The sequence below is a fragment of the Akebia trifoliata genome, chromosome 10 (genome assembly GCF_017979445.1).
Source record: "Akebia trifoliata isolate Shusen 1 chromosome 10, ASM1797944v1, whole genome shotgun sequence".
Classification (NCBI taxonomy): Eukaryota; Viridiplantae; Streptophyta; class Magnoliopsida; order Ranunculales; family Lardizabalaceae; genus Akebia; species Akebia trifoliata.
Genome location: NC_141384.1, coordinates 8852851 through 8872066, shown reverse-complemented (window position 1 = coordinate 8872066; position 19216 = coordinate 8852851). Strand labels below are relative to the sequence as shown.

The window sequence follows — 19216 nt, the reverse complement described above, 5'->3', positions numbered from 1 at the left end:
GTAATTATTTTGGTATCTTGATCTCATCAATTGACTGACCTACATAATTTAGGAGAATTAAAAGGATTTTTATTTTTACCAATTCACCCTCCCCCTCTCTCTAGGTCTAGACATGATACAAAGCTCGAAATTTCAAAATAACCAACAAATTTAGCCGACTATTACTAATGGACATGATCTTCACAACCTTGCAAGGAAAACAATAGACATAGAAAAAAATATATATAATGCGCTTAGGATTGGGCTTTGCCTACCATCATAGTGGTGCTAGCCTGCTACGCTAGGTTTGGACATCAAATTTGGAGATTCAAGCCTAACACAACCAAATCAATATAATAAGCAGATATAAGGAAACTGAATAGAAGCTTACAAATTTTTTCTATGAGAAATTGTTCCTTAAAATGGAAAATCTAATGTCTTGGAAATTTTAAAATAGTATAAAATTTTTATTTAAAGGAAAAAAGGAGAGGGAGTAGATAGATTTTGCTAAGCTTCTATTCAAGAGATCTGAAGTGGAAAGTCCCTCCCCAAATTAAAAAAATGCCTAACATGGGGATGAACCAATTTTATAGATCTTTTCAAAGACTTCATAAGATTGCATAAAACAACAAAAACACAGAAAAAAAATGTTGCTTGCAATTTACTTTTTTATATAGGTAGATGATTATGAATTTGAAAACAAGCAAAAAACGAGAAACAACTCATACCTATAGGGGCAAAGTTAGTAAGTAGGGCTACAACTTAGGCGGGCAAAACCCGAACCCACTGGGTTTAACCTTGCCTTGGGTCAGGTCTGGGCATAGTTAGCTTGAGTTCGACCTCAAGTTCGAACAAAAAAAAATAAAAAAATGCTCGACTTAAATCGAGTTGTATACAGGCATAAGTATCAACCAACCCAATTTGCCCGAACCCGAATTTAATATGACTATAATTTAAAATTATTTCTTGTCTTGATTTCTTTTACACTCATAATTCATATTTTAATATGAATACTTTTGTTTATCTATATATCAAAATTGATATGTAATTATTTTTATTAGATAAATAATTATTTTGTTATAATGTTTTGTTTTGAGTGTAATTTTATATTGTCATACAATGATTATATAACAACTTTAAATGTTTTTTTCTTTTTCTTGAGATGTATATAAATTTTTGAAGACAATTTTATGAAAAATAATTGTACATTTTAAGTTGTTTTACATGCTAATTATCTTTATATAAATCCTTACCAATACTAAATTACATAGTATTAATGAGGATTGAATTAACTTGACTTGAGCATTTCCTGCTCAAGGTCAGGTTGGGAAAGGGCATGTATTGGTGTTTGTCAAGTTTGGAGTAGGCACTGGTTGATTCTCAATCCACTCGACTCAAAAAAAAAATTGGATGATTTTAGATACCCTTGCATATGCTTTAATTTGAGATACCCTTATATTTTCAACTAATGACATGCGCCTTTGCCTCCAAATCTCTCACCTCCCTCCAATTCAAACCACCACCCTCCCCTTCCATGTATTGAAGATGACATTCTCCCTTGACTTTGGCCTTCTATCATAGAAGAATTGAAAATGTCCTAAATACCCTCTTCTTGAACTACTAACAAAAAATATTTGAATTTTCTCCTCAAAAGCACTCATCTCCAACCCTACAATTAACTATAGTTTGCCCCCATTAGAAGAAAATCTTGGTTCTGCCCTGCATACCTACTTTTCAGGAGTGTGACAAAACCCAAAGTAATGTCATTTTTGGACATGAATTTTACTTTTTTATGTTTTTTTTCTTAGTTAGAGCATAAAATACGTCCTAAAGTACTTCTGAGATATGAAGTCAATGACCACAAATTCTTTTTAATAGGATTATTAAAATATAGAAAAAAAAAATTATTCTCAAAGTGCACTTCGCAGATACTATTGTAAACATCCAATTGTATCGAAAATGCGTCCAACGGAAGTACTCCTAAAGAAGCACTTTCATGGAATACTCTGCATTCCTAAACAAGGCCTAATTATTTTTATGAGTAACCCCTCAAATTTGAAGGTGTCAACTTAGCTAAGTCGATAAGGTTTGTGTGAGTGCTGAAATCATGACCCAGATGCAAAACCCATTGAACAATAACCCTTGCTGGCCTAGCAAAACTTTTAAATTGTTCCAAATTCCCAACAATTTTAATTACGATAAAGAAATTAGTAGATAACAACAATTGCTTTATGCATGAAGGGTTATTAAGGAATGAATATCAAAGATTTGATAGGAACGCGAGGATTCGTGCAAAAACAACCCAGGGATGGAGGGAATGTTATTGTAACCAAGAACTTGAAGAATGTTTCAAAATCGATCCATAGCTTTTGAAATAAGCACACTTGCGTCATGTTTCATTGCAAAGAAAATTATTTGTCTGGAAAAATCCATTTATAATCCATAGTTGGTTGGCATTTTCTAGGTAAATCATTTGCCAAGTGAATGGTCTACCCAGAAAAGCATACAAAACATTCCCTTAGAATTATTGTTTGCAAGATAGTAAACCAAAAGGATGGTCTCTTCTGTCCTTTACTCATGTCTTCTAATTTTACCATGTTGGGTACTTCAATACAGTTTCTTTAACCATTGTAACAAACTTAAAAAGATAATAAACATGGAAAAATGGTAGCTCATTTAAATCCAAAAGAATTTAAATCAAATATAAGCCAGTAGACACAACTTTGCCTGATAAAATTTTTACAAAGCTCATCTTATAAAAATGAAGTATCAGCCTACCTTTCTCACATAACAACATTCTCCCCCCCCCAACGTTGTTGTTGTTGCTGCTGTTGTAGGCACGATACATGATATCTTTCCATGTTCAGTGAACCTCTCCTCGCCAATTGTTATAAGCAGTGTTTTTGAACAACCAAAATTTCTTTCCATGCTTCATAGAACATCCAAGTGATGCCAGAGGATGGCATGACTTTCAAACAACTTGCACCCCACCCTCTATAGAGCCCTCCCAATCCCTCATTTCGAATGACTTCGGATAACACTGCTGCCATGTTGGCTGGACACTTCCCTTGCAGTGCACCCACCATTAGACGTTTCCTGGCCACCTCCAATGGAAAGCTGATTGTGCTTGCAGTAAAACCTGCATAGGTTGATGTAGTTGAAACTCTAATAAGCCAAACCAATTTTAATTTTGTTCATCCACAAAAAATATATATATACATTTCATTTGTTTACTTAAATCATTCTGTTATTATAGAGATGAAAAACAAATGGAATAGAGAGCTGCCATTGGCACCCCAACGTTTACTTATTACACCCAAATTTGTTAAATTATTATCTCACCCCCCAATTAGAGATTATAACACTCTTCAAACAAACATTGCAAAGATATAGCTCAGATTATAATCTCAACATTACAAAACATTATAACACTCGTTCAAACAATTTCAGTAGTTGTTTATAATTAATATTAGCTTCATATAAATTCCTAAACCCAAAAGATAAAAATCTAGCATCCCAAAAAAAACATGAGAGCTTTCATCGGCACCCCAACTTTTACTTATTCTCAACCATTCACTTATTTTCTTTATTTTTAATTGGGGTGAAATAAGTAAAAGTTGGGGTGCCAATAGCAGCCCTCTATAATAATTGACAATCAATAAAAAGATAGTACTAATATAGTCATGTTTCCATGAGCTGTGAGAAACACACAACTTGTGACAAATCAAATGATAATCAGAGCAAAGTGCTCTCACCTGACAGAGCTCCAACCATAATCATCTCTATGCGATTTAAAGATTTTTTATTCTTTCTTAGACAGTAAGAAGTCTTCAATGTCTCGTACATGAAATAGTAGCATGTGCTGTATGGAAGCATGCCAATCAACGTAGGCGAAAGGCCAGCATACAAGGAACCAACCCCACCATCCTTGTACATCTTGCTAAGGGCAACACCGATACTAGGATAAGCTTCAGGACTAATAGTCAACCGATCCTGTAATAAGAAAGGAAGAGAAAATTCAAGTTTTTATTATGAAATAAGATCAAAATAATTACAAGATATGTTTACGATTTTGTCAAAAACTGGTGAAAAAAAAAGAAAAATATATAAAATAAAAATAATAGATAATTGAATTGAATATGCAGGCAGTTGAAACTTGAACGCATGTTACTATCTACAAGTAATAGATCAATAACAACCATCATCACGAAGAAAACATGTGCCTTCTGTTCAAACGCAAGTATCTGATTTCCCTGTGAAATCTCTTCTTTATTTTTTTAGGGTAAATTACACTTTGACCCCTTGTAATTTGGTATAATTCCATGTTGTCCCCCTAACATTTTGAAAATTGCACTAACCTCCCCCTTCACACCCGATGTTAAAGTTTAGATATTATTTTATTATTTTACCCTCATTTTATGATTTTTTTTATTAAAAAAATTAAATTTCCAAACTATAAAAATGTTCCCAACTAAGCCTTCATATCATAAGTAAACCCACCTTTTCACAGGCATATTTTTGTTTATAAAAAAGAATAACATTTTTAAAAAGGTAAAATTGTCTTTATAAAAAAAGAAAATCATTTTTAACTCTTTTGTTGACCACAAGTAGACAAAAGGGTGTAAGTGAACCCATTAGATAACTATAGGGGAGGTAAGTACAATTATCGAAACGTTAGGGGGTCGATAAAGAATTATGCCAAACCAAAGGGGATGGAAGTGTAATTTACCCTTCTATTTTTTTATTTTACAGGCAACTAGTATCCTAAGAATCCTATTACCTTCAAGACTTCGAGAGGATGGCAGACAAGCGTGCTAACAACTCCAGCAGCTGCACCACCAATAGCAACGGGAGACATCCATGAGAAAGAGAAATCCAGACTCAAAGGACCGATTTGAACTTTCGGGTATCCATCCTTCTTCGATTTCTCTTGAGCCGACGTCACTGTTCGCTTGACACATTCAAATGTGCCTAGTTCAATTGCCTGAGTAGGGATAATACGGAGCATATTGATGGTGTTTCCAGCCCACAGCCCTTGCCAACCCTGATGCTCGATGATCTCAATGAAACTTCCAGCAATGTGTCTGGATCCAACACCAACCACCATTCTTGTCCTGCAAAAGTCATGTGAATCAGTTCTGGCATTATGTTTTCAATGTGATACAGTTTAGCCCTAATTGGTTGAGCAACAACTTTAATAATTCAATTCTTTTAGCTAAAATTCTGAAAATTCCAGACAGAGATATTCATAAACTTGGACTCAATGTGGGAATCGGTTGCAAATGAGTTCGATCGATGATCTTACTGGTTCAGCTCATCTTTGATGATGATAAACTAAGGGCAATCTTTAAAAAAATGAGAATTGAGGATTTTTGAACATTCACCTACGCTTTCCAAGGAAAATCCGACTACCAATCAAATACCAAAGCATTGAGGCATGAAGTTCTTGTGTATTTAAAGGTAATATAGCAATATAGAAAATAAGTAAATGAAGATAATATAGCAATTGAATAATAACAGGATGCATTTTTTAAAGATACAAAAAGAAACCTTCTTTGAGAATCTTTGTAAGTAGTTTCCAGTAGTCAACACAAAATAGACTGGTTAGGTTAGCAGCAATTATTGTCAGTATCTATGTAAGATGGGTATATTCCGAATTATAAAAATAAAATAAAAAGGTATATTCCATCAGTTCGGCCTAAAAAAACGGTCATGGGACAGATGACGGCAATAAATGTGACGCAAAGTGACAAATATTTAATCCAAATCAACTGGTTCTTGAAGTGCAAACGACTAACTTGCATAGTGAACCCGAAACACTAATTCATGCCTACCCTGTTTGCCAGATCTGCAGAATCTCAAATACATTTGTTTTAGTTTTACGTGGTTCACCATGAGAAAAAAAGTTAGGGAGAGTGCATGATGCATATCAGCCCGACAAATGCTACATTGATTCAACTAGACCAGAAGCAAGCAAGATTCATGTGAAGGCAACAAATAGGCAAGACTTACAAGCAGCTTAAGACTATAAATAAGCGATGCCGATCACATAGTGGCCTATATACATTTATATTCTTGACAAGGGAGAACTTGCATTCATAGCCTCTTCTGATCCAAGACACTATCAGGGAAAGCAAAATTTCAAATATGCATTAATCTACCAATTTTTTATTTTTATTTTTTTATATTTTTTGGATTGGCAAGCTGGACTAGAAACCATGACCTCAAAGTTGCTTTGCAATGTGTCAAACCAAATGAGTTATGGGTCTAAGGCCCAAAATTATAATTTGTAAAGCGCTGTTATGATTCTTGATTTCTTGTACATATAGGCCTAGTTGAATCAGACGACTTGGCCAATTCCGAAAGATCATATAATGATTCCATGATCCGCTGAAAACTTGGGTGATTCCTTGTGGATCCTTAGTCAGCTACGAAACCATATTGATTCTTTATAAATGATTTTTAGAACTTTTGTGGAGATAAATAATGACCATGCCAACATCTTAAAAATACGGAAGAGGAAAAATAAAATGAAAACCCACCTGATGGTTTCTAAGGGAGCCAAAACAGCTTTGGTCATGGCACCCGCTAAGGCTCCACTAGCAAACTCCCTAACTTCCCGGGTCCTCAAAAAATCCTGCATCCACATTGTATCTCAAATCTTCGGTTACTTTATAATCATTATGCACAAAGACAATCATTCCACACAAAGAAGAATTCATATCCAGGCAAGTACTAAAATCGTCAAAATCCAATAATTTCAAGCTTTAATATCAATGGTAAGATCAAATAATGGTCAGTATCATCAGAAATTCTTCTATGGACAGACCCCTAAAAAAAGCCTTAAAGTTTGATTGCCAGATAAGAAATTACTCTTAACATAATTTCATCTTCTGTCACGATAGAAACAATTGATGAGATTAATAATTCCACACCTTTGTCACTTTCAATAAAAGAAACAGTTCGAAATAGAGAAAGAGATTCATTTTATTAATTAGCCCTAATTAGGCTATATAAGAAATACATTAAGATAACTAAAGAATGTAAAAGACTAAAATAGCCCTACAGACTTATTTAACAATCCCCCTCAAGTTGGTGCGTGGATATCAACAATGCCCAACTTGGACAAGACATCTTCAAAGGAGGTTTTACTAACACCTTTAGTAAGAACATCAACAAGTTGTTGAGAGGTAGGAACAAAGGGAGTACAAATCTGTCCAGAAACTATCTTTTCTCTAATAAAATGACGATCAACTTCTATGTGCTTCGTTCTGTCATGCTGAACCGGATTTGCAGCTATGTTAATAGTTGATTTATTATCACAATATAGTAAGAAGGGGACCGGCACAGGAAAACATAAATCAGCTAGTAAGATTTTGAGGCACAATAACTCGCATACTCCAAGTGTCATGGCTCTGTATTCTGACTCAACACTAGATCGAGAAACCACATCCTGCTTCTTACTACGCCAAGTTACCAAGTTACCACCAACTTTAGTGCAATACCCAAAAGTAGACCGTCTATCAGTCACTGAACCAGCATAATCTGCATCTGTCCATGCCTCAATGCGAAGATGACCATGATTGTTGAATAAAATACCTCGACCAGGACATCCCTTAAGGTATCTAAGAATACGATAAACAGCAGCAAGATGAGATGTTCGAGGCGAGTGCATAAACTGACTTACAACACTAACAGCATAGGCAATGTCAGGGCGAGTCATAGACAAGTAGATCAATTTGCCCACAAGACGCTGATATTGGCCAATATCTGACACACACTCCCCCTCAGAATCAGCCAACCTGTGATTCTGCTCAATAAGAGTATCAGCTGGACGAGATCCAAACTGACCAGAGGCACTAAGTAGGTCAAGAACATACTTACGCTGAGAAATAAATATACCAGATTAGGACCGGGCAACCTCAATACCCAAAAAATAGCGAAGATGTCCAAGGTCCTTAATCTCAAATTGACGTCCTAAGTAAGTTTTGACCTCAGTAAGGCCATCTGCATCATCTCCAGTAAGAACAATATCATCCACATACACAATCAGAGCAACAGTTTTGCCTTGGGAGTGACGCAAGAACAAGGTGTGATCAGCAGAACTCTGATGAAAACCAAACTAATGCATGGCCTTAGTGAAGCGCTCAGACCAAGCACGAGGAGACTGCTTCAGACCATAAAGAGACCGGCAAAGACGACAAACATGGGCAGGAGAAGCAGAAGGAAGAAACCCAGGAGGTTAGACCATATAGACTTCTTCCTGAAGATCACCATTGAGAAAAGCATTCTTGACATCTAATTGAAAAAAAGGCCATCCTCGGATAGCAGCAACAGAAAGGAGAACGCGAATGGTGGTCATCTTGGCAACCGGAGCAAAAGTATCCTGATAATCAATCCCATAAGTCTGAGCATAACCTTTGGCCACCAGACGGGCCTTATAACGAGCAATGGAACCATCCAGATTATGCTTAAGCGTGAATACCCAACGACAACCCACAGCTTTCCGTCCAGGCGGAAGAGGCACAATTTCCCAAGTTTGAGTCTTTTCAAGAGCAGTCAACTCATCAATCATAGCTGCGCGCCACTCAGGATGAGCAAGAGCATCTGCAACAGTAGTAGGAAGAGAAACAGCGGAAACAGAAGCAAAAAAACTCTGATAGGATGGTGAGAGTGCAGAGTTAGATATATAATTTGAAATGGGATAAGTACAAGTACACTTACCCTTACGAGTGGCAATAGGACAATCATCACAGGAAACAGACAGAGGCGGAGCTGGAGACGAGGAGGCGAGCTGGTCGGACATAGAAGTGATGGTAGTATCACGGGGACGTCGAGAATAAACCTGCAATGGAGGAGAGGACAAACTGACGGGGGATGGAGTGGGAGGAACAGGCATGGGAAGGGGAAATAAAGAAGGAAAAGGATCATCAGGTAAATCTAAAGGAAACCACTCAGATTGAATACCAACAGACCCATTATAGTAAGGAGTATGTTCAAAAAAAGAAACATCTCGAGAAACGAAACGCCGTCGAGAAGGAGGATGGTAACAACGGTATCCTTTCTGTGTAAAGGAATAACCCAAAAAAATACATTTTATTGCCTTAGGGTCAAGTTTAGTACGAGTTGGAGTAAGAATTTGAACAAAGCAGACAGACCCAAACACACGCGGGGGAAGTGGAAACACAGGACGATCTGGAGAGAGCTTAGAGAGAGGTGTGGCAAACTGAAGAACACTAGAGGGAGTCCGATTAATAAGATAAACAGCAGTAAGAACTGCATCAGCCCAATAGGATTGAAGCACATTCATGCCAATAGAAATGGCACGAGCTAACTCTAGAATATGACGATTTTTTCGTTCTGAGCAACCATTCTGCTGAGGGGTCTTAACATTGGACATTTGATGCTCAATGCCAGACTCTAAACAAAGTTTCAAGACCTCACTATAGGTGTACTCAGTACCATGATCAGAACGGAAGGTCTTGATGGTACGACCATATTGGGTATGAACCATAGCAAGAAATTTCTTGAAGATCCCATAAACCTCACTCTTGTGTTTCATAAGATAAATCCAAGTAGTACGACTGTGGTCATCGATGAACAAAAAAAAATAGCGAAAACCAAGAGTGGATGTAACAGGGGAAGGACACCACACATCAGAATGAATTAAGTCAAACATAGCAGGTGTAGTAGTATTCATACTAATAGGATAAGAAGAACACACATGTTTAGCTAATTGACAAGTTTCACAAGACAAATCAAACAAATTGTTATTATGAAATAAAGTAGGGAACATGTGTTTCAAATATCCAAAGGAAATATGGCCTAAACGTAAATGCCAACGCATTATAAGAGCCTTATTCGACTGACTACGACTACTACTAAGCTGAAGAGCAGAATGAGTGCTAGGTGAACTGGGAACGTCCAAGAGATACAATCCATTTTCTTCATGTCCAGTGCCAATCGTCCTCTTCGACTCCAGATCCTGAAAGACACAATGAGAGGGATAAAAGGTTACACTGCAGTTCAAATTTTTTGTAAGACTACTAACAGATACAAGGTTAGTAGTAAGTTGAGGAACATGAAGTGTGTTAGTTAAGGATAAAAAAGATGTAACGGGTAAATGACCTTGACCAGCTATGGAAGACAAAGAACCATCAGCCAGTCGGACCTTGCGATGACCAGAACAAACACTATAGGTTTTAAATAGGGAGGACGTACCGGTCATGTTATCTGAGGCACCAGAATCAATGATCCATGGTGAAGAAGTGGTAGAAACACTGTGTGCAGATGCAAAGGTACCTGAGTGAGCGAAGGTAAAAACTGGCTGAGATGAGGTCTCTATCTGATTGAAGAATTTGCTGAACTTGTCAAGCTCTGCTTGGGACAAAGATACCGAATCCGATGAGGAGGTAGTAGCTGAAGAAGGTGCTAAATCATTCGTTTGCTGAGAAACTACATGCGCAGAAGACCGTTGAGACTGTTGACGATGCTGGTTAGGACGTCCATGAAGTGCATAACAACGAGCCTTCACATGACCCAACTTTCCACAATGATCACACTTATGTCGCTGACGGGTAGGTAGAGACCCACTGGGGGGCTGTGAAGAAGGTAGACGAGCAAGCATAGCGGAATGATCTCCCGAAGAAATGGGTATGACAGCTGCGCGACGACTCTCGTCAGCCAAGACATAGGAATACGCAGTCTGGAAGGAAGGAAAAGGTTCCATTCCCAATATATGAACCCTCGCATACTCAAACTCATCCCGGAAACCAGCCAGAAACTGAAACACCCGATTCTTATCCAAAATTGATGCATATAATGTCTCATCAAGAGGGTCCTTCCAGGAGTAATACGAAGAATAAAATGTCAACTCTTCCCATCGAGCACGTAGTTGTGATATATAGGTAGTAACAGAACAGTCACCCTGTGAGAGTCGAGAAATCTCACGTTCTAAGTTAAAAATTCAGACATTGTTTTGACGTTGGGAGTAAATGCTCTTTGCGGAATCCCATATCTGTTTTGCTGTCGAGGAGAACATAAAACCAGCTGCAATGTGTGATTGCATAGATGTAACCAGCCAAGAACGGACCATAGAATCATTAGCAAACCAATGTGAGTAAGAACTGTCAGTCTGTGCAGGTTGTTTGTCCGCCCCTTTAAGGTAACCAATCTTCCCTTTTCCACCAATGAACATTTCAACCGATCGTGTCCAAAGGAGATAATTAGGGCCATCTAATTTCACAGTAGTAATTTGAGTGCCTGGAAAGTCAGTTGAATGATAAGGAAGACCACACAATCCATTACTAATGCCAGTGATCGAGGAAGAGGATGACTCGGAAGCCATGAAATAATCTGAGTACTTTGGTTTAAAGGGAGTTCAAGAAGATGAGGGCACAACTCTCTTCAATAAAGTGATCGCAGCACCCTCAAGGTGACAATACACGATCGAAAGAGCTATAAAGGTTGATTAAACACTGTTGTGGGTGACCCAAGTAATCATTACCGCAAGTAGAGGGAATTAATGAGCAAAATCAGTGTGAGAACAGCCTTAAACAGCCCCTGCTGTGATCAAAAAATTCCGTAGTTGTTCAAAAAAACTGTCGGCACCCTCATATAACCACTATGGGGATCAGAAAACTAAAAACACAGCTACCTGCTGTGTCGCACAAGGCAGAACAGCAACTAATTGGGTCGCACACAACAGCACAGCAACTAATTGAGTTCGTTTACGCAAGAATCATCTACCTGCTGTGTCGCACAGGGTAGGACAGCCACTCATTGGGTTCGTCTACTCAAAAAATCAACTACCTGCTGTAGTTATAGGGTCTAAACAATCACCAGCTATGTCGTACGAACCAAAACAACCAGTTGCTGTGTTGGAAAAGGTTATACACAGTCACCTGCTGTGATCGCAGCTGTCTGGGCTCTACTTTAGGTGTCGCAAGACCTCACTGAAGCAACCTTGAGTGTCGCAGGACCTCACTGAAGTAACCTTGGGTGTCGCAAGGCTGAGATACAACTACTGTAGAAGTCGCAGGCCCTAAACAGCATCGTTGCTATAAGTAAAGCCTGATCGCAGGCTTTGAATATGGTTAACTCCCTATCGCATGATGCGATTAGGGTTTGCAGCAAAAAAGAACCCCCGTAGGGGTGATATAGGTTGAAGACGAGTGTTTGTAGAGATTCGTTTTTAAAGAAGAGGTCGATTGAGGTCTGTTGCAGATGAAGAAGGAGGATTTCGATATAGTTTCAGAGAACCTGCTCTGATACCAAGTTCGAAATAGAGAAAGAGATTCATTTTATTAATTAGCCCTAATTAGGCTATATAAGAAATACATTAAGATAACTAAAGAATGTAAAAGACTAAAATAGCCCTACAGACTTATTTAATAGAAACTAATTCCTATATCGAAATTTTAGTTGAGATTTGTGTGCAAAAAAACAGCGATGGCCTGTTTGGGTCCCGATCTAGTACCATAAAGTATTGCGAGAAAAAAAATGGCAAAAATTTGAGAATTGGCTACATGAATCTTGTTCCTCCATTCAATTCTTTCTAAACCATGTCTTCTATTAATTCTAGTGTGTTATCCACTCACACTACTTCATTTCATGTTCTTTTAGTCTTCCTCTACCTCTATTAGAATCTTCAACTCGCACATTTCTTCTAAATGGGCTTGTGATTGGCCTTCGTTGCACATGACCAATCCATCTTAAACAACTTCCCTTTAGGTTATCACCTATTACGGTTTCTCCTATATTTTTCGACATGCGCACATTTGTAATTTTACCTGTCCTAGTTTTTTTACTCATCGATCTCAGCATTGTCATCTTTGCCATGCTCAATCTATGTAAATGTTATTTGTTGATTTCCTAACATTCAGAACCATCAAGTATTTCCGATGTCTTATTTCCATCTTATAAAATTTTCCCTTTACTTTAATTGGGATGAGTCACTCACATAGCACTCTAAAAGGCATCTTTCTCTGTTTTTTTATAAATACAAATTTTATTATAAAGAAAGAGGAATATAATAATTACAAGGAGGTCAAGTAGACCTGCCAAAGAGAAGAAAAAACCTAAAAGAACATTAAAAAAAATAAGAGAGAAAATGTGGGGGAAAGCAACTGCACCCCACCCTCCTCCCCCATTTGCAACATAGTCCTGGTCCTGACATACTGAATCCCATCTAAAAAGCTAAATCTTCGAAGAAGACCCCCTTATATTCCTTAAAAGCACTACATCAGAAATGCAATAACCCAAGCAATCGATACAAGGGTCTCCTGGATTGAATGTTCTGACCCTATGAAAACCAAAGAATTTCTTTTCTTCCAAATCACCCAATACACAGCAAAAGGGGCAAGGCTCAAGAGCATCATTTCTCTCCACTTTGAGACCACTGACTGCTAATATCTGGGAATGAAATAGACAATTTGGGAAGCACCAATGTAGATTGAATAATGAAATGAAATAGGACCAAATGGCATGGGAGAATTCAAAATGAATCAACAAATGGTTTTCCGGACTTGCCATTGGACTTACAAAGGAAATAGAAGTCAACCAAAGTGAAACCACAAACCATGATCTTGTCAATGGTCAGATCTTTCTATACATGCTGTCAAAATGAAAAGAAGAAGAAGCTACTTTTGAACGAAACTTAGGGCCACAGGTAGCGATACTAGGAATTTTTCTGAGGAAACATACATGATCAATGAGGGAAAGACTCTGTCCTTATTAATACATCAAACCCTACGGTTAAAGAAAACATCAAGAGTTCTAGTTCGATAGGACTCCGACTCTAAAGTCATTAACTAGCACTACATTATCTAAAAATAACATACACTAAGTTCACCTATAACTAGAGCAAACAAATAGGAACTCAATGCTAATCTTGATGTAAACCATTTGTAACTGAGAACTCACTTGTCTCATTTGCTCTCACATTAGTTACAGCTCTGTCTCATATGTCCTTAATTATATGAATATATTCGATTATGACCCTTCTCCCCAATACTGACCAAATTAACACTCTATGAACTATTTAATATGCTCTCTCGAACTTGATAAAACTATGAGAATATTTCTCTTTTTCTTAAACTTCTTCATCATTTGTCTAAGTACAAAAACTGCCTCAATGGTTGATCTCCCAAGCATAAACTAAAATTTGATTTTCCATCACCCTTCGCCATAATTTCAAGGTGACTCATAAGTTTGATGCCCTAACTTCACCCAATGTATTTTTAGTCTTCAATATTAAACAACTACTTGGAGTGTTGGACAATTGTAATTGTCTTCAAGATATTTTTAGTCTTCTAATGAAATAATATCTAGTCCTAGAATCATACCTATCTTTGGCTGTGATAGCATTGTTTTCACCTCTGACCCTTAATAATACAATAGTATGTGCGTACTTTGGTCTCCCATAGTTCCATGTGTCTCTTCCTGGTTCTAAGCCTCCTATGTGATCTCACTTGATAATTTATAGAGATAAAGCCCACCAACTTTCCTTAATCCCTTCATCTTTTACCGAGGGGGCGTTTGGTTCAGATTATAAAATCCAATTCTCGTGCATAATCAGATTCTAGAATCCGATGCAGTGTTTGGTTTGGATTGTATGGATGATTTTTTCATAAGCAGGAAAAAAACCACCATCAGAAACGATCATCAAGATGTTTCTTGTGTTTCTCACAAATAAGTGGCTTGTTACGTTTTTGCACTAAATGGCGGAACAATGTGTAACAACATTTAGGTCATGGGTTCACGTCTTTTTGTCCATAAAAAGAAGGAAAAAACAAAAAGGGAAGAAAACCATTCTCTCTCTTCACTTGCTGTGGTTACCTCTCCATAAGAAGAAGACAACCCTATTTCTTTGAGTTACTTAGATCAAACACTTTCTTTTCTCTATAATTTTTTGTATGCCCCTGCTTCTCTATTCACTGCATTTTGTACCTCTCTACCATTATTTCCTGTCAAAACCTTATCAAACCCTTTTTTAATAAAAACCCTTTTTCTACAAGATTAAAGTGGAAGATTACTACATTTGAATACATGCTAGTAGAATGGATTACGATGTTGAATGGTAAAGGGGCAGGTTTAGTCCAGACCAGTTCAAATTTGGGTTAAACTAGTTTAGTTGTGATGTGTATTGCCTTACATTTACAAATTTGGGTTAAACCAGTTAAGCTTGATGTCCCTTCAATAATTTTACACACTAATATACAGAGAAAAATAAGAAACTGGAGCATTCTAATAGCTCAAAATTTATTTGTATTTTAAGTTCATTTTCTTAAATTAAATGATGGGAGAGACCTCCCAGCTTTCATTACTTGATTGGGCTGTTGTTTTGTAGATTACGTTGGGTACTCATAAGCTTTTTGTTGTACAGGGAGACCCCTTTTCTCAGTGACATTGTTGTCTTAACTTTCATTACATATTACATTTCAAACATGTAAGAGACATTTCTTTTTTAAATATATATTTAGAGACCCACCAAAAGTTGACATATTTGTGTTAAATAATTTTTTTTCGATTTTAGCATAAAAGTTGCTATTTGTGGATCATTTGAATCTCAAAAGAGGAGGCAACGATCAAAGATGCATTTGAAATTTTTTGTTTATATTTTTATCCCATTATTTTGGAAAAATATAATTTGGCGAATTTTTCCATAAAATCAATTTTCAGAAACAGTGTTAGCCTAATGAGATTCTGATTTTTTTTAATTGTAAAATCAGTTTTCAAAGACAGTTCGGGCAAATCAGATTCTGGATTTTGAAGAATAGTTTATACAATTTGATTTGATAATTAGAATCGAGAATCAGGTTCTACAATCTGAACCAAATGCCCCCCCAAGTGTTAGTGTGTGTTTGGTAACACTTCTGAAGTCTGAATAGAGGTGGCCTACCTTTAAAATTCAGACTTCAGAAGCTTTATTGCCGTTTGTTTCGTTTCAAATTTCAGCCTTAAGAACCAAAATTCAAAACTTTTGATTAAGCAATGGGGAAACGCTGGATGCAACTTCTGAATTCTGAATTATAATTTTTTACTAAAATACCCTCCTCAAAACACTAATTTCTATCACTTATCTCTTCTTTATACAAACTCTAAAACCCTTATTTTTAATTTTTCTACTTTTCTTTTCTCTTCTACTTCTTCCTCTACAACTGTGCTATCAAGGTCTCTCCACTTTTCCTTTTGATTAGGTATTTCACATCTCAATCCACTTTTCTTTTTTATTTTGTTTGTTAAATTTGTAGGTAGTTCACATCACTTTACGTGATCAGATTGTAATTGAACTAGAAAATGCATGATTGTTTATTGTTTGAGTATTACCTTGTTAGAATATAATTTTTCAAATATGAAATTAATTTGAAAACAATACTTTTGGGGTCTTTGATTTATTAGAAATTGAAATTAAATGTGTGGATGGTTTCATTATGTATAACATGTTATGTTTTTCGGTCAATAATTTATTAGAATTACAAAAGGATAATATTGTCAAAATGACCATTATGTTTTAAAATTCTGTTTGTAACCAAAAGCTTTTAAAAATGATAAACAAACAACTTTTCCAAAACAAGACTTCAGATTCCAAATTTCAAAAAACAGAAATTAGACTTTAGACTTCAAACTTCAGAAGTATAACCAAACATACCCTTAGGATACGTCAATTTAGTTATTAGGATATACGTCTACATTATTTAGTAGTTTTGGAGTCTAGTTGCCAATTAGGTATTTTATTATTGTGGTGTTTTTTCTATTATACTAATTTGGGAAGCTTTATAAAATTAGGAGTCTAATCTTTATTAATTTGGAGTCAAAATCCTTCCTTTATATATTGGAGGATGTAATAAGTTATTTCAAGCAATCAATAAAAATAAATAAATTAACAATGAAGCACCAAAAATTTATAAACCTTGATTTTGGAAAAAATTGGTGATCCAAAAAACAACTAAAAATTCAGAAAAGAAGAGTAGTATACAACAAACAATCGAAAAACAAAATAAGAACTCTTCAAAAATAAAATTAAAATTGCACAAAAACTCTCCCAAAAAGAATCTGGAGTAAGAATGGAGAAACAAAGAGATAAAACTGTAAAAAATGCGAGGGTATAGTGGGTTTAAAAAACAAAAATAATCGTTAGAAAATAAAAATAAAAAAATTGAACGCATTAAATTCCCATAATCGGAACTATCAGATAAAATTTAAAAATTTACAATCTTTTTTGAAATCATGTTTGCACCCCGAAAAAGGAAATATTGATCTCCCCAAAACAAAAAAATAAATAAATAAATAAATAAACTCAAAAAAAAAATTATATCTTACACAAATGTGAAAAACAGTGACCCAAACAGACTATAATAAAGTTGAAATTAAAATTCAAAGAAAAAAAAAATTGGAAACTTACTTTCATGGCTCGGCCAACATCGGGAAGTTGAAACCGGAGCTCAAAAGTGCTCTCTTTATCGAGCTCAAGCTCTTTCGGCCCCATTTCTATCCCATAAACATCTCCCAAAACGCAGTAGTTCTTCTTCTGCGATTCCGATTCGAATGCCATTATCAAATAATACAAGAGAAAAATTAAATTAAAAAACAAAAAAAGGATTAATGATTTATTTTGAAGCTCTAGACATTATATATATATATATAGAGAGAGAGAGAGAGAGAGAGAGAAAGTTTTAGATCATAAAATTCAACTAACATGCCTGTTTCGGCGCTTTCTCGATCGATGATGGGAGATATTTTTATTTTAGGGTTTTTGGATTTTTGTAGGTTTTGATTTGAATTGCCAATTTTGGTTTTTTTGGACCGACCAGATATAGGTATTTTTACGGAAGAAAGAGAGAGAGAGACTACGAGAGGGATTTAATGATTTAAAAATAATTTAGGGTTCAAAATAAAAATAGTAATAATAATAAGATAGTCGCACCAATAATTAGGAAATTTGTCTTCTTTTTTCAAAGTCGTCAATGTCTGTCAATGGGTACGACAAAAACTCTACTAAAAAATAAGGGTATTTTAGAAATACGTGTAAAATTAGTGATAATAAAATTTGAGAGTTTCTATTGCCACATCAAGTTTTACTAACACCTCACCAACTTTTGAATAATTTGTGATGATTTATATAGGAATTTTTTTGGAAAATATACTAATGATTTTTTAAGATTTTTTATCAAAATCCATTATCTTTAACCGTAAAATCCATTATCTTGTTTTTTAGATTTAAATATTGAAAAAATAAAATTTTGAAGGTGAAGGATAAAAATTTTATCATTTTCCAAGCTTTATCAATGAATTACTGATTAATTTGTCAATTCATTGATGTATTCGTCTAGTCCCTAGTCCGAAGAATTTTATATAATTGAGAAAATTTTGGAGTAATTTTTGGCTAGAATCACATCATTATATTATGAATGTACATCATAAATAATTTTATTAAGGATTAGGTTCTGTTATCCCTAAAAATAACACATGATCTTGATTGTGAAAATGTAATAACTAACAATTGGGAATTATTGTTGAGATGGATATGTATTATTAGGATACACGTAAAATCACTATCGTTGGATGTTATGTTTAAACGGTTAAGAATTAGGATCGTGTGTTATTTCTTGAGTCAATAGAATACAACCATTTTATCATATAGTGTGATTTTATAATAAAATCTTTTATAACTTTACTAAAGAGATTCGCTCTTGTGGGGATACCCAAGTACTTAGTTGGCACACGTACGCCTTAAAAAAAATTTCTTGTATGGTATTAGATTAGAGGCAAGATTCTTACGATGGATAACATAATGAAAATGGGTATCATCTCTATTAACTTTTGCAGCTTGTGCAAGGTAGATGGAGAACCAGTGAATCATGTCTTTATTCCTTGTACTTTGGTCTCATTTTCTAAGGTTGTTTAGGGTAACCAAAGACTTTGTGGGCTATTTTTTTGAAGTTGGTCTCAACTGAGGGTGAGCCTCTTTGCTTTTAAGAAGAAGTTGTGGAGTCTTATTCCCTTTGCCATTTGTTGGGGGGTTGTAGAAGGAAAAGAATACAAAGGTTTTTGAGGGTAAGGAAAAGGGAGTTTCAAAAGGTTATCATTTAAGGTTTGGATCTTTTATTCCATTGAAACTTGGTTCTTATTGTTTAAGGCTTGGGTCTTTTACTCCGTTGAAGCTTGGTTCTTATTGAATGTAGAGGACTCCTTTTTTAGGACTTTTTCGACTGTTGGAATTGGATTTGGAATCAGT

At 35.7% G+C, this 19216-nt stretch overlaps 1 protein-coding gene across 3 annotated transcripts; it reads right to left on the bottom strand.

Annotated features, from left to right (window-relative positions):
* Positions 1 to 2588: 2588 nt before the first annotated feature.
* LOC147393076 (Mitochondrial substrate carrier family protein) lies at positions 2589 to 17833 on the bottom strand. Of its 3 annotated transcripts, none has more exons than XM_086455365.1 (6): positions 17682 to 17833; positions 17384 to 17509; positions 6522 to 6616; positions 4760 to 5093; positions 3735 to 3972; positions 2590 to 3118 (listed from the first exon to the last, which is right to left on the bottom strand). In XM_086455365.1, the coding sequence occupies exons 2-6, from the start codon at positions 17465 to 17467 to the stop codon at positions 2868 to 2870; spliced, it is 1002 nt and encodes a 333-aa protein (XP_086311491.1). In that variant the 5' UTR covers positions 17468 to 17509; positions 17682 to 17833; the 3' UTR covers positions 2590 to 2867. The 3 variants fall into 3 exon arrangements, with proteins under 3 accessions (XP_086311493.1, XP_086311491.1, XP_086311492.1); XM_086455366.1 differs by having other exon boundaries at positions 17678 to 17789; XM_086455367.1 differs by lacking the exon at positions 17682 to 17833 and having other exon boundaries at positions 2589 to 3118; positions 17384 to 17551.
* Positions 17834 to 19216: the final 1383 nt, after the last annotated feature.

Coding starts and splice junctions, on each gene's coding strand:
- LOC147393076 (XM_086455367.1), bottom strand. CDS start 17,533: ATGGCATTCGAATCGGAATCGCAGAAGAAGAACTACTGCGTTTTGGGA. Junction 6,617..17,383: donor ATGTTGGCCGAGCCATGAAA/GTAAGTTTCCAA, acceptor ATGTGGATGCAG/GATTTTTTGAGGACCCGGGA. Junction 3,119..3,734: donor TATGGTTGGAGCTCTGTCAG/GTGAGAGCACTT, acceptor CAACCTATGCAG/GTTTTACTGCAAGCACAATC.